At 38.2% G+C, this 14933-nt stretch overlaps 1 protein-coding gene across 1 annotated transcript in view; it reads right to left on the bottom strand.

Moving 5' to 3' along the window:
* CNGB3 (cyclic nucleotide gated channel subunit beta 3) overlaps window positions 1-2855 on the bottom strand; it is a 53677-nt gene extending 50822 nt beyond the window's left edge. The window contains exons 1-2 of the mRNA XM_072851163.1: window positions 2810-2855; window positions 888-999 (exon numbers count right to left, since the gene is read on the bottom strand). Coding sequence (XP_072707264.1) covers window positions 888-999; window positions 2810-2855 — 158 coding nt within the window. The remainder of the gene's footprint in view (window positions 1-887; window positions 1000-2809) is intronic.
* Between the last annotated feature and the right edge of the window lie 12078 nt (window positions 2856-14933).

The raw sequence follows: 14933 nt of genomic DNA, 5'->3' as shown, positions 1-14933 counted from the left end.
TAAACTAAAAGAGCGTAGATTTAGACTATATATACGGAAGAAATTTTTTACAGTGAGGATGGTGAAACACTGGAACAGGTTGCCCAGGGAGGTGGTAGATGCCCCATCCCTGGAAACATTCAAGGTGAGGTTGAACGGGGCTCTGAGCAACCAGATCTAGTTGAAGATGTCCCTGCTCATTGCAGGGGGCTTGGACTAGATGACCTGTAAAGGTCCCTTCCAACCTAAACTATTCTATGATTCTATGATTTGATGATTCTATTAATCTATGCTTCTGTAATAAACGTAGACTATTGCAAGATTATTGTTTTCTAGACTTCATATTTATTTCTATTTAAGCAAAACAAACAGTCACCTAAGTTTTTTCCAAAGGTTGAATGACCCTAGATTTTCCCCTGAAGGAACATTACTGTTTAATTTATTTGTCTCTTCTCAGGAAGAGACAGTCCTAATCTTCTGGTTGTGGAGACTAATGCTGATTTAATGGTATAACTCAGCAAAAAAATGTGCAGGGTAAAAAGCTTTTAAGTCAGAATGATGTGACAAGCATTCCAGCTATTCAGGGCAGCATCCTGGGACTTACTCCTTTGCTTAGGTAAAGTCATAATAACTGAGCAGCAGCATTGTTAGAATTAGTATATAAGTGTAGTTGAGCAAATCTTTTTCCTTATTCCTGCAATTTAGGTTGGCATACACAACAAACTATCAAAAGCGCATACTAAATGAATAGCTCATATATATCATTCATTGCCTTAGAATTGAAATAAAGCTATTCAGATCCTTACAGGACAGGAGGGACTTTTAAATAACTGAAATATGGCACACAGAAATGTTAAGTCAGGGTGTCAGAAAAAACGCCTCAGATTTTTTTAATTGAATTTACTCACTTAGCATCTTCTTTCCCATCATTGAGTTGATGCTGTTCCTGTTGAATTGTCTTAGCTGGTTCAGTTGAGTTTTCAGTTTTTGAAGGCTCAGGTGCTTTTCCTGGTACTGTATCTAGAAAAAAGGTTTTAATTTTTGAATACCAATTTTTAAAGATTTGTGATAATACTTTTGGAGGAATCACAGCTTGGCTGCCATTATTTCTTCAGTGGACAAGCACTACATGACACTGATTCTGGGACCTGACCTTTGAATAATTTCCTGCATAAATCTATTTCAGTGCCAGCTGTACAAGACATGTTTATGATGAGTGTACCTTTTAGAATACGTAACTTATTTGTGGTTTTTAAATTAGATGAATCCATAGCCAGCTCAACAATGGTCAATACAGAGCTCTTCTATATTTATAAGTGACAAGAACTCATGCAGTATGATAGAATTTTAGTGTGTGCTTACTTAAAAAAATATGTAGAGGACAGATAGATAGATCTATCCAGAAATGCCTTGTGAAATACAGGAAGAAAAAAGAAGTGTAGCATATTTGCTTATGCATAGCAAATGCTAATGACATTATTTATACTCCAGTGTTTGAATTGCATTAAACCTCTTGTTGCTTCAGCTGCGATGACAGTCCTGTTTGTTGCTGATTATGATTGCAATATATCATTAAAGATGTGAGTATGTAGAACTTTGGCTAGTCTATTTCTTCATTTTTGTTACAAGTAACTTTTTTAAAGGAGTTTAAGTGGGAGGTTTCTAGCGTTTGAAACAAACTATGCAAATGGTATAGTCTCTTGTCATTTAAGTGGCCTTATGTGATTAACTTTTACAATTAGTCCTATATCTTTATTTTAAATTTTCATTCTGAAAAATAATTTGAAAACTCTCATCAGCCTGACACTTTGCATAAAAGAGGAACAAACTCAGCCTTCATAAATACTTTAAGTAATATGATTATAGAGGAAAAATCTTGGCAGCAAAACATCATAGCAAATAAATCAGGATCCTGTTGTGTATGCTGTATTTTAAATTCAAGACAGCTCAAAGAGAATCAAACCTTGAGTATTTTGGATAGGTAGTGTAAGATTAGTTTTGTGATAGTTAATCTCCATATTTAGAAAGCTGTTATTAATTTCAGAGGGGTAAAAACAGTTACAACAGTAAACTGTTAAGCTGCTCAGATGGAAGGTGGTTGCTTGAAATGGCATTGAAACAAAACTTAGTGAAGGACAACAGATCAGTTTGTTTACAGCACTTGATAAACCAAACTACCCTCCTACCACCATTTATTCAGATTTGGGATAATATTTTCTTCCAGGCATATATTAAGAACAGACACAATGTTTCTTGAGCTGAGTTCCAGACTTTTACCAGATGGACAATTGATTACAGGACCAGTGGGGCATTTCTAGTATTTTTTCTTAGTATTTAGGTTAAGAAGCAGAAATGCCCTGTATGAGCCCTTCTACTCTTACAGGAATTCATTTTTTAAACAGGATCAAAGACAAGACTGAGACAGAGGTATCTGTGGATGCCAGAAATACTCAAGCCAGAGTCAGACAAGAAACTGAAGAGAAGGCAAAGAAATCCATGTTCCCCAATGTGCTGGTCAACTGGGTTTTGACTTAGCAAGTTTAGGGGTTAATTTTCAAATAGTCCCTGGAGAAATGTAGCACTACCAAGTATGAAGAGACAGCCTGCAGGATTTGTATTACTTATCACCTGTAAGCTGGGAAGATTTTTGTGAGGAATTCCATTTAAAACTCTGACATTTGATTGTATTTATGGCTTAAATTGATAACAGTATCTTGGCCGCTTAAGGGAAATGCAGATTATTGTTTCCTTTCTGCAGCAGTTAGTAGTGCAGTACTATCTTGAGGAAAAGTCTGTTGAAAATATAATACTAGGGAATGTTTCATCTTACCTGAAGGATCTTCCAGGGAATTTTCAAGGTACAGAATAGCACACATTGAGGGAAGTGAGGACTCCCAAGAGTTGCTGTTCCTGTCCCCAGGAAGGTTCAAGAAAGGATGAAAGAGTTTCTTACTATTTGATTACAGGGGTTCAAAATGCTTTTCTGGGAGTTCCACTCAAAACGACTTTTTTTAGGAAGGAAGAATTTTAAAATGGGTTCAGGCTTCTAGCACAGTGAATACATTCTCATAGTGAAATAAAATTTATTTCTCCTAGGAATTTCATAGACGTCCGCTGTAAGAAAATTGCAGAGGAGCTGCAGTTACAGAAAATAAAGGGGTTTTGCACCTATTTATAACTGACTAATTTGTGGGGTTTGCTACTGAACCTTAACCTGTTAAAATTCTCTTCTATGCTTTCCTTGGCACACAATCTTCCTGTGGTTTTGTGGTCAACATGACATGATGTAGAAAATAAGATGCAAGAGCCAAAAATTTCAGCACTTGCTGTGGTTTATGCTCCCTTCTGAATTCATGGTTTGTAGTTCCCCAGTTCTCCCTGACGACTTGGCCCAGCCAAAAAGCTACATACTCAAGAGTGACAGCAAGGCTAATCTCGACATTTCTGTAGTTATCTCACTTTGGGAATTTTCCTTGTTATAGTAATTGCCCCGAGTTACATCTATACTAGCAGAGAATACAACCTGATAGGAACAATCAGAACAGTGAAATGATACTGAAGGCCTGGCATCCAAGCTATATCTGTTTGAGGCAGGTGCATTTCAAACCAGGTCTATTGTGATCCTCTGAAAGGAATGATCAGCAGCAGCTCAAGTAAAGTAGGTTCACTCACGGCGTGCTTCTTCTGGTTTAGTTTCATTCTAAAGGAATCCAGTCATGCATTCTATGCAAAAAGCATAGAGGCTTTTTGGTGAAAAAACAGAGCACAGTGGGGAACAATCAGGACATTTGTTTCAGAAGGACATTCTTCATCTGAAATAAAATGCCAGTGTAGACACACTATTTAAGAGTAACACGCTCCTGAATAAGACAGTCCATCTCTGGAATGACAACATGTGTATGGGAAGGGAAGACCACAAAGTAAAAAAATATGGTTCTTGCATATAAGCACCCCATTGCAGAAGGATAATGGCTTCTCAGCCTGCTAGATACTCTCAAGTTATTCAGTCTGAGGCCTGAACCCACACCAACCATTAAATGCTGACAGGACTCAGACTGATGGAAAACATTGTAATCCCATGAATATTCCAAACTTCCACAAGTTTTTAGAGTTCATAAATATCCAGGACCAGCACAGGGCTTATTTGCGTTAGGATTAGGATATCACGGCCTAACACCACTGCCAGCTGTGTGTCAAGTTTTAGTTGTTTCTTTCTGTGTGAAATTGTGAGGGCTGTCTGTGTAGTTACATTTAAAAAAGCCTAGTCGCTCTTCACTGCTTAAATCTAGCTCATACCCCTCTGATTTTTGAGGCCAGCCCCAAAGAATGCCTTTAAGAACAATGTGGTAGTCATTTTAGGGAACATTTAGAGTACAACAATTGGTTTCTTGAATAAATAATGATCCATCAGGTAGATGGCAAGGCTTACAGGACAACAAAGAAATCTTCTATTGGCTTTACATACCTTTGGTCATGGTAAAGACATCATGAGTGAGAAAGGCAGAATTATGCCAAGGCACCAATATCTATAGCAATTTTCAAAACAGACAGATCCACGCTTACTTCAGAAAATAAGGGATTTGAGTTTTTCTAAATGATTTCCACTCCCATTATATTGGAATATAGGTAGGTAAAGTTGCCAATGTATTAGTAGTGGGAGCTGAGGAATGCAGCCCGCTGGTGTCTATATATTCTAGATCATTTGACCTCCCCATAAGAATAATATAATTTAAAATTGAGTTGGGATCAGTGTTGCTGGTTTTGTTTTAAGATGGAAGGGGAAAGTGCCAGTTGTGGAAGTATAACTTTGTGGGCAAAACACTGCTTAATGGAATCCCTCAAAAAGGTAGCTGGTTAAATTGAGAGCCCACTGAAATCTCATCATACCAGTGATCTGCCTAGGATAGCAAGGAGCGAGGAACAAGATGCAGGTTATAAGACCAATTTGTTTCCCTCTCTTAGTCTTTCAGATTTTTCTCATTTTCCACAGGTCTCTGTTCTTCCAGGAGAGACTTAGGCCAGGCAAAAAAGTAATAAAAAAAGGCTATGGGTGGGACGTCAGTCTTTTACCTATGTTGTCTTAGTCAGGTTGATGGTGCTCTCAGCTGAAGGTTAGTATTATTAAACCTTCATTGTTTGTTCTTGTCCCCTATTTTCATACTTCCAGTAAAACAACATTGGAACAGTATTGCAGGATTAGGTTAGAGCAGCCAGAAAATCTCTGCAAGTTAGGGGAGTATATCCAACTTATTCTGAGGCTGCTCAGCTCCCTTGTTCATTTGTCCGTAAGGCAGTTTTTTGTCTTCAGTTTTCACTTCACAATTTTGAACAGAGACCCTTGACGGTCTTTCCAAATTCATTTGGTTTCCTGCTGCTACACACACACACACACACCCCGCTTGCAGAATAACCTGTAGCAGAGTATTTCCCATTTTTGCAGTAAGGCAAAAAAGAGAATACTTTGTACTTATCTATGGGTTTTAAGCCTTTTTGATTGGTAATTTAGGGTTTTTTTTCCTCTGCAACTCAAAAGGCTGAATGTTGGAGTTTTTATTAAAACTGTGTAATGATCACATGAAACCAGGAGTTTAGACTTCACAAAAAGCAGAGTATTGTGAGGCTAAGCATAACATTGGAGAAGCTGGCAAAGTTTTTAGTTTAAACCTGCTCATGTAGGACCAACTCCCCTGTTATGTTTCTAAAATTTAGCACTGTACGCACTGTCCTAAATCTCTGTCATAGGCCTAGCTCCACAGAGGTGCTGCTGATTTCTCTTCTGGCAATAGGCAATGCCAGAAAAGGACTCTAAAACCTCATGGATCCACTGAGATAAGTGTTATCTTGTGGCCATGAATATTATCATCATCCTTCCACTGGTAGAGCATAAAATGTTATTTCCTAACATAGTAAGTACTTAACAAACAGAAGGGCAGATTAAGTCAGTCATTTTACCCTAATTCATCATTATTCTACTTCCTAGTCCTATTCCTGCTGTTACTGATGTTATCCAAAAGCTCTATATTTGCAAAAGACAATTACCACCTCTCCAGCCTGGCTAGGACAGCTCCTTCCTCTTATTCCCTCCAAAGGTCAATGTGGAGACCGAGATGCTGAGCTGCCAGCCTGCTGGTAAAGCAAGGGAAGAGGTTGCCTGAGCAAGCAGGCTCTTCTCTCCTATCTGACTTCTGCTTCTGTCCATGCAAACAGCAGCAGGAGGCTTAGGGACAGGAAAGAAATCACTTCGTGCTGTGGAGACCACCAGCCTTACTGGTTATTCAGCATCAGGAGGTGTGCCTCTGGAGCAGTCAGCCAATCTGAAGGGACTTTCTTCCAGAAAGTAATAAAACATAAATCTCTCAGTCACTAGGCTGGCTTTAAAAGTTCTATTTCTTGGATCAGTTGTTTCCAGGTACACATTCCATAGCCATAATAACTGGCCTTTAGCATCACAAATGTATTATCCTTATTGCAAAAAATGAAGAGAAGCAAAATGTCAAATAAAAGATTAGTTTTTAGAGATAAAAGTATGAATAAATGTCAGCAGCTAGACAGAAGAAGTTAAATGTATTCCTGAGCACAGAACAGAAAAAGTGCTTTTGCTTTGCCGTACTTCAGAAAGAGAAGACTTTCTTCCCCAGAATTCCCAGTCAGCTCCATTGCCTTGTACTAGCAAGTCTGACAAGTACCTTATCCATGCTTCCGCTCCTTTTCTGGGCTGGTATGGGCATATGTGAAGGCAGAACTTTTAATGGCTAGCAGTTACTTTTGGTCCTCATATAAAAAGCAAATAGTTCCCTGGGCTTATTCTTTTGCCTGTACAAAACCACATTTTAGCACAACTTGATCATTATCACTTCATTTTGAATACACAATATATTGTTTTACAGGACCATTTACAAAACATTGACTCGCTTGTATACTTTTCTTTGGTGGAAGCAGTATTTCCATCACAACACCCTAGTATAGTGTGTATTTTATATTAATTAAATATATTGTCAAATACTTTCTTCTACTGCTAACTTCTTAGTGACTTTTACAAAAATGTAGGCATTTTAAAATAAACTGATGCTTAAAAAATACTATGTTATCTCACAACGATAGTGTCGTACTAAATATAGTTAATTGACTTGCTATGTATGTAATACAGTTGTAAACCTTCACACTCAGTTCTGATGTTTATTACCAGGATTAATGTAAGAAATCTTTATTTAAAGAACATTTAATGTTGTTCTTTTGTATTCCTTCAGTAAAGAAAAAAGTCCTGGAAATCTCATTGGCCTGAACTGTCTTGATTGGCTTCTCAATACTTAGCAGAAACACAGAAAAGAATTAGTCATGGGAGAGAAAAAGCCAAAGATAAAGGAATACTTTATCTTTGTTCTGCTGAATATGTATATTTAATGGTTGCCTGAAAACCTTGTGTAGCTTGGTGTTTGTGCTCATATGATAAAACTATTTTAGTTAATATACAAACAACAACGTTGGCAATTTTAACGCGCATGGAAATACTTGAGGTTAGACAGCATGGTTTGAAATGGGAAACACTATAAAGACATGCATAGAGCCTGCTAGTAGGAGGCAGACTGGCTAATGTTTGAGTACTCTGTTTTTAGCTATCATCTCAGTGACATATATCCCTTAGAAATATAACTTTAAGGACTTAAAATCAGTGATTTTTTGTAATTTCCTCTTTTTGCAAACTATTAAAATTTTCAAAATAGGTTAGAAGACTCAAACAGGCTCTTCAATGTTATTGCCTGCCAAATAACATAGAAAGCAGGTTCTCTTAAATAGCAGGAGTAAAGACTGACTTTGCATTTGAAGCAGTAGAATGGGAATGAGAGAACTGGTCTACAAACTTCCTGGAATACTTCTGACATAGTTCATAATTTGCCTGATTGTCCTTGCCTCCCAGAGGTGTTCTTGAGCTATGTCCATAAACATTTGAAAGATGGCTACAGGGTCATGAGGATGTCAAGAAAAATAAACACACAGGAAACCGATGGACAAAGGAGAGAAGAGGCTTCAGCTCTGACATTACAAATTACACACCTTTGTGACTTTCCAAGCAAAAGTTTTTGAACAAATTCTCTGTACAGGGGAAAGCAGTTCAGAAATCAATGGGGCTGAAGTAAAGCAATCAGTAAGTAGGTCCATCTTAACTCAACCCTCAGCTTCAGTGGCTAACAAAAGTATTATAAAAATTCATTTTCCATGTAAAGGAAGAAAGATTGTATGAAGAAGCTTGGTTTGTTTTCCTAGCATTTAGCCCTGTGACTCATGTGAAAAAAGAAGATCTGAAAGGAATTAAAAGACTTCACATCAACAGCAGTGGAAGCAAGCTGATTAAACATGTTCAAGTTCTTGGTAATCTTTAAAAAATACTTTTTATGGAAATAATAGCCTGTTGACTGAGTGCCAGTGAAGAGTATAAAGAATAATAAGACAAGGAATAAGATTACTATTTAAAAGTCTCTTTGCATTGGCAGGGTTGGTTCCTTGGGCATATTACATCAAAATACTGTACTTGATTTGTACTTTTTGAAATACAAACCACTTGTTTAACCCTGGATTTTGAGGTGCTAGGGGACAGGTTTTGTAAAGCAGCTTAAGAGTCAGATTCATAACAGGCCAAAGGCAGTTTTTAGCTGAGAAATTTCACATTTAATTCAAAGCTCCCTTCTTAGGGGCTTATAACTCAGTTGTTGTCCATGTAGAGTTAGTTGGTGCCTAATTAGCAGAAATGTGCTGGGGTCTCACAGCAACAGGATTTTGGTACCCTCAATAAATATATATGCTTTATTTCTATCTACAGGAAGAGGGAGTTACCATCTTTTATACAGCAGCTAGTGATCAAAGATTTCCTCTGAGAAGAGGAAATCTTGGCTCTGGGCCTTGTTTATTTGTGGTAGGGTCAAATACCCATTGTGAGAATTATTTTTTCCTTTTTCTAAAGATTCAACAATGTTGTAATATAAATACATACTGAAATCAAAGTTCTTCATTCCTCCTACAAGGTTAGTATTTCAATTAACTTCTAGATTAGTTCCAAGCTCTGTGTTGTACTCTGTCTTCTCAGACTTCACAGGTCTTTGCATTCTTTTCTGCACAATGACCCAGCAATTAGGAAGGCCACAGAATTTCCTCCCACATCTCTCTAGTCTAGACTTTACATAGGTAGTTATGGAACTCTACTGGAATGGGGGTTTGAACTCCCTTATTATGAAAGAGTGGAGGTAAAACAGCTAAGCTAATATAGGAAAGGTGGAAGCTATCAGCTGCTTTTCTTTTTTTAGTCAAACATTTAGAGGAAAAGTGAATGTTCCTCAAGTACCTAAACAGAAGTGTAGTCACTGGGAGACAGTCTGGAGTGGACTGAAGTTCTTTTTGAGCAGCCCTTCCTTTGAGGTGCTACACATTCAGGAAAGCTGATAGAAATTCTTGGTTGTTTGCTTGTTTTTTTTTTTTTTTTACTCTGTCTGGGCTTCTCATGTAGGATATAGATTTTCTGACTCTGTCAAAAGCACCAAAATATCATGTTTTATAGAATGGCACTTGCATTTAATTTGCAGGCGGGTATATAACCTTTTATATATCCTCTGGGTGCTTTCCAAAGCATCTAGGCTCTGAAGATACTAAATATCACTGAAAATTAACATGATAATCTCCCAGATGGGAGGTTCTGCCTACTTTATGATCCAGAGGTGCAATTGTAGCATGTATAGAAATACCTATGATAGTTTTAGTCTATCTTTCTCACTCAGGTCCTACCAAGAGCAAAGCGATGTCAATATGGACTTTAGTAAAAGCTGCGTAAATATGTCTGTGAATCTGGAAAAAATCTTTGAGGCACTTGTTGATTTAGTAGAAGTAGGAAGACCAAAAACCAGAATATTGGAAACAGGCCAGTTCTAGTGAGGAAAAAGTGAGAAGGAGATGAGGACAGACTTCAGAAGAGCAGTACTTAAATATGGTGCTGAGAGTGTTTAGAGAAAGGGAAAGAAAAGGGATGAGTTGGAAAGAATCATACTGGAAGGAGCTGCTAGGAGGATGAAAGAAATTGTGATACAGAGAATGATCATGTAGACACCAGCTAGAAGGTAGAGGCTGGATGTGGCCTTCCGAATAGCATAACCACCAACAGAGCTATTGAACAACAGTGTGTAAAACAAGTGAAGCATTTGTATAGCCAGTCAGTTATGGGAGGCGATAAATATGCAAAGAAACTATGGCAATTGGATTCAATATCACAGAGAACCTGTAATTAGGTGAATCACACTTTGTTAAGTACATAAAGAAATGCAGGGAATAAATTAAAAAATGAATCCATTATGGAACAAACTGACTAAGCACAGAGAATTAATTACAGAGTGAAGTAATTATGCAGAGAATTAATCACAAAGCAAGCTAGTGAGAGAGAGGGCAACAGAGGAGGTGGAGATGAGGCAATGAGTAGCCAACAAAGATGCCAAAAGTACCAGGTGTTGCTGAGTGATATAAGTGGCCAAGTTTTAACCAAACAGGCTCCAATCGTGCCTCCTGCTGAGTTCTCATCTGTGCTGGGAACATCATGCTGCCTTGTGAAGTGCTAGGAGAAAAGAAGGTGATGGCTAGTTTTGGCCATGTGAGAAGAAGGGGGTGAAGATAAGCTCTACTCAATCTGTTGGTTTGTGTTTCAAGACTATGGAGCTGCAAAATGGGACTATGATTAGAGGCTTTACTGGTCTGTTTTATTCTGGTTATACCAGAGAAACTAATAAGATCTTGGAAGGGCTTTTCTCTAACTACTTTTAACTTCTCCATTTAACTGATCTCCCTTAACTAGGGTTGGTTGAGCCCTGGCTGTGTGTTTAATAATTCTCACCAAATTTGTATATACACTACAAAATGCTTTCTCTGGTCTCTTGTTTGCTTACCCACAGATATTCTTATAGTCTTCTTCTAGCAGCTGTTCACATTATTTTAGGTCTGATACAAAGTTCACCAAGTTTTGCAGGAGTCTTTAGCTAGACCTTCCTGTGAACTGCTTGAGACCAGCCTCACTTTTCTGCCCAGAGATAATGGAGTTCCTTATTCAGCTGGGATGGTGAGGATTTATGTGCAGGGTGCTGGAATTCATAAGCTTCTCCTGAGGTGTGGTGCCTGTGTAAGTTCTCTGGCTTGTATAGCTGTTGTCTATCTAACTCATTAATACCCACATGAAAAGGAGAAACTGTTTTGTGGCTTGTTTGAAAGTGAAAATGGAGGCACCTTCCAGAAAACTATGGATTTAAAAAAAACCCCAAACACAGAGCCTATGTTTTTATATTTTCCTAAAGCAATTGATAAGGTAGTTGCTTCTATACCACCACTTCTTTTATATTTTAGAAGGGGAAAAAAAAAAGTAGTATAGTACCCCAAAATATAGATTTATGAATTACATTAATCTGTAAAATTACATCAGATTTTGGATGGGAACAAAAAAATTTTCTATAATGATACTTCATTCTGTCATGGGATAGCATCTGTGATATAATGTTGCTAAAAAGCCACGAAACATCAGACTTGATTTTTTCCATTGTTGGCTTATTGCTACAGTGAATTCATGTCAGATTTTTGTTTTCCATTGATTTAGTGCTGCAGCCGTAATATAATTGCATTAAATGGACTTTGTTTAAAGTCTCATTATATGAGGAAAGGAATTGTGATACTTGTTACGATTACACAGAGCACAAGTAAGGATTATGCAAGTTTCCTTGTAGTCTTTTTCCAGTTGTCCCTCTCTCCTTAAATCATCTTTATCACAGAAAGCTGGACGTTCCTCAGCCGTTGCTTTGCTGCTCCAGTGAAATGAACCCAAAGGAAAAGCATGAGATGACAAGAAAACTGGACTTGGTGTTTTTCTCCAGTACTGGAAGATGGAAAAGGAAAGGGCTGCACTACTGATGCTGTAAGGGAAGGAGGAGGGGACATGGCCCAGCAATAGTTGTTGCTTCACCCATCCTGAGACTTTATTTTGGTGGCTGCTGCAGCAGTCATTCTAGCTCTGGTATAAGCAAAATAGGCTTGGCTATTGGGAGGTGGGGGAGGAAGGGGGTAGAATAGCCATGGCCAGCTGCCACTGTTTTCAGCAATCAGGGCTGTATTACAGCCCTGAATTCTATGTTCCTGTGTTCTAGTCCTGGATGTCTTCTGAATAGTCATGGCAAATCATTTTTAATGGCATTGCTTTTTAAAAATTATTTGTTTGTTTGCTTTTTTTGAAAAAGTTTTGAATGGCTGTTCCAATGAAAGATTTGAATGTCAGATATTTTAAAGTCTGTCTCGTCTTTGTAGTTTTTTAATACATGAGAAGTATACCCAAAAGATATCTTAAAAATATACAGTTTTCTTTCTTAAGCTACTAAATACCTTAATTTTAAAGTAAGGTTTCTAAGAAGTTAACTTACAGTAAGAGGAAATAGATTTTGTTAGACTAGCTGATTAAAGTGGACAAGCTCATGAAGGGACTATGTGCTTGAAAGCTTGTTGCCTTTTATTATTGCTGGATAGTGCTTGTATTTCTGTAACAAATCATTGGTTTGGGGTCAATGGGAATTCGGAGTTCTTAATTTCTTCTACAAATAAAACCCAAGATCAGCACCTGGCTAACCATTTGGAAGAAGAACAATTTTATTTACAGCCCTATATAGTGTACATATATTTTATCCAGATAATGGAATACTCATAAAGAGCTTTTTACTGACCTTGTTGCTTTGGTATGGGTTCTGCTTTCTTATTGGTCTCTGCTTTCTGTGGTTCATCTGTTTTTTTATTTTCACCCTTAAAAAAATAAACAGGATTAGAAACTGTAGACGTTCGTTGTTGAGAATGATAAGCATGGTTTGGTGTCTGCAACATTCTCGTAGGAATTTGATTAACCAAGTTGACACACACTGAGCTTTGTTCCGGGGTGTTCTGTGTGTATTCTTGGACAAGACTTTCCAGATAGGCTCACAAGAGGACTTGGATGCTGTCCTCTTGTGAAGGACAGCAAAAGATGTCTTCACATCTGCTGTGCAATTGCAGTTACTTAGCCTGGAGTTCTGCCACTGTATGTTCCCAGAGCCTCCTTCATGTTGTCAAGGCTGACTTGTTCAGTGCTGCCACTTACAAGCCAGTCTGCATCTCTGAATTAATCATTTTTCTGCCTAAACCTTCTGCTGGGCTAATAGACCTGATATGTTTTGAGCTACCTTACCACAATGACAGATCTCAATCTTTATGAAATACAGAGGCAGTATCAACTTTTACTGCAAAAAGTTAACCTCCTCCCACACTTACTGGGTTAGATCCATGAACCAAGTCCTCATGTTCATCTTGGTTCGTCTTGCCTTTCACAGGGTGGCCCTTGGAGGAGGGAGTGAGAAGTGCATGGGGAGTCTTAGGTGTTCAGAGTACTATGTAACAGTGTAGTGCTAATCAAGCCTATGAGCATTTGTTATCCCAGATAGAATGAATTTGCCTGGTGTTTATCATGCTGATTAACAGGGAAAGATATTAGATAGTTGTCCTGGTTTCAGCTGAGATAGAGTTAATTTTCTTTATAGTAGCTGGTATGGGGCTATGTTTTGGATTTGTGCTGAAAACAGTGTTGATAATACAGAGATGTTTTAGTTGTTGCTGCACCAGTCAAGGACTTTTCAGCTTCCCGTGCTCTGCCAGGTGCACAAGAAGCTGGGAGGGGACACAGCCAGGATAGTTGACCCAAACTGACCACAGGGCTATTCCATACCACATGACGTCATGCTCAGTATATACAGCTGGGGAAGAAGAAGGAAGGGGGGACATTTGGAGTGATGGCGTTTGTCTTCCCAAGTAACCACTACGCATGATGGAGCCCTGCTTTCCTGGAGATGGCTGAACACCTGCCTGCCCATGGGAAGTAGTGAATGAATTCCTTGCTTTGCTTTGCTTGTGTGCGCAGCTTTTGTTTTACCTATTAAACTGTCTTTATCTCAACCCTCGAGTTTTCTTACTTTTGCTCTTCCGATTCTCTCCCCCATCCCACCAGGGGGGAGTGAGCGAGCGGCTGTGTGGTGCTTAGCTGCCGGCTGGGGCTAAACCACGACAATAGTATAAGCATACAGAAAATTATTTGACTTTGGGAGATTTCAGGTCTTCATGCACTTTTTTTCCATCTCCCTCTCCAAACTCACTGACCTTCTCTTTGTTTCTGGGAGTTTCTGAGATTTATTGGGGGTTTGTCTTTTTCTGTGGAAGTATTTGTTTTTTCCTGTCTGCTTTTATTCAGAGAATCTGGCACTGAAGTTCTAATATACATATAAAAATAATTAAATTAGATATTATACATATATAAATGAAAATTAAAAGCCCAATCAATCTCTGTGCATACTAGAGGTACTTGCACAATATTTTCTTTGTTTCAGGCTTCCTCCTAATAGTGTAAGAACATGAATGTGAGAATAGTGCTCTACAGTTACCAGATACTATGTGCATTTCTTATTTTCTCTTTAGATGGTATCTCCTTTCAGGCAGAAAATGTCTTAATCCTTGACCCATTCATCTATCTCCATCTTAACAGTATCTATAATAGTGGAGGCTGATGGTGATAGGATCTGAGCGTTGCGCTGATGTATGGAATTGTTCTGGCGAAAAGAGCAATCCATGTCTCCAGGGAAATCTAAATATGTATTTTTTCCTAGAGCATTTTGCCAAGAATGCACAGGGCTGCACAGAAGTCAGCTGTTGAGATTCAGGACTTTTCTTCTTTCAAGACAATGTTTTATTGACCCAAGAAAACTGATGTGCAGAACTTTAAGAGAAGCATGAACAATACTTTGCCTGCAGATCTGCAGTATACGAAGTTTGTTGAACAGAGACACTTTTTCCATTTTGTGTGGATGGCAGTATGGATATGCCTGCTCATCAAACAATTGGTTTTTGCACATTTATAATAATGACAAATAAAATTT

This window comes from Ciconia boyciana, chromosome 2, assembly GCF_034638445.1.
Source record: "Ciconia boyciana chromosome 2, ASM3463844v1, whole genome shotgun sequence".
NCBI classification, from domain to species: Eukaryota; Metazoa; Chordata; class Aves; order Ciconiiformes; family Ciconiidae; genus Ciconia; species Ciconia boyciana.
Note: the sequence above shows the minus strand (reverse complement) of the source record. Positions and strands in the feature narration are given on the sequence as shown.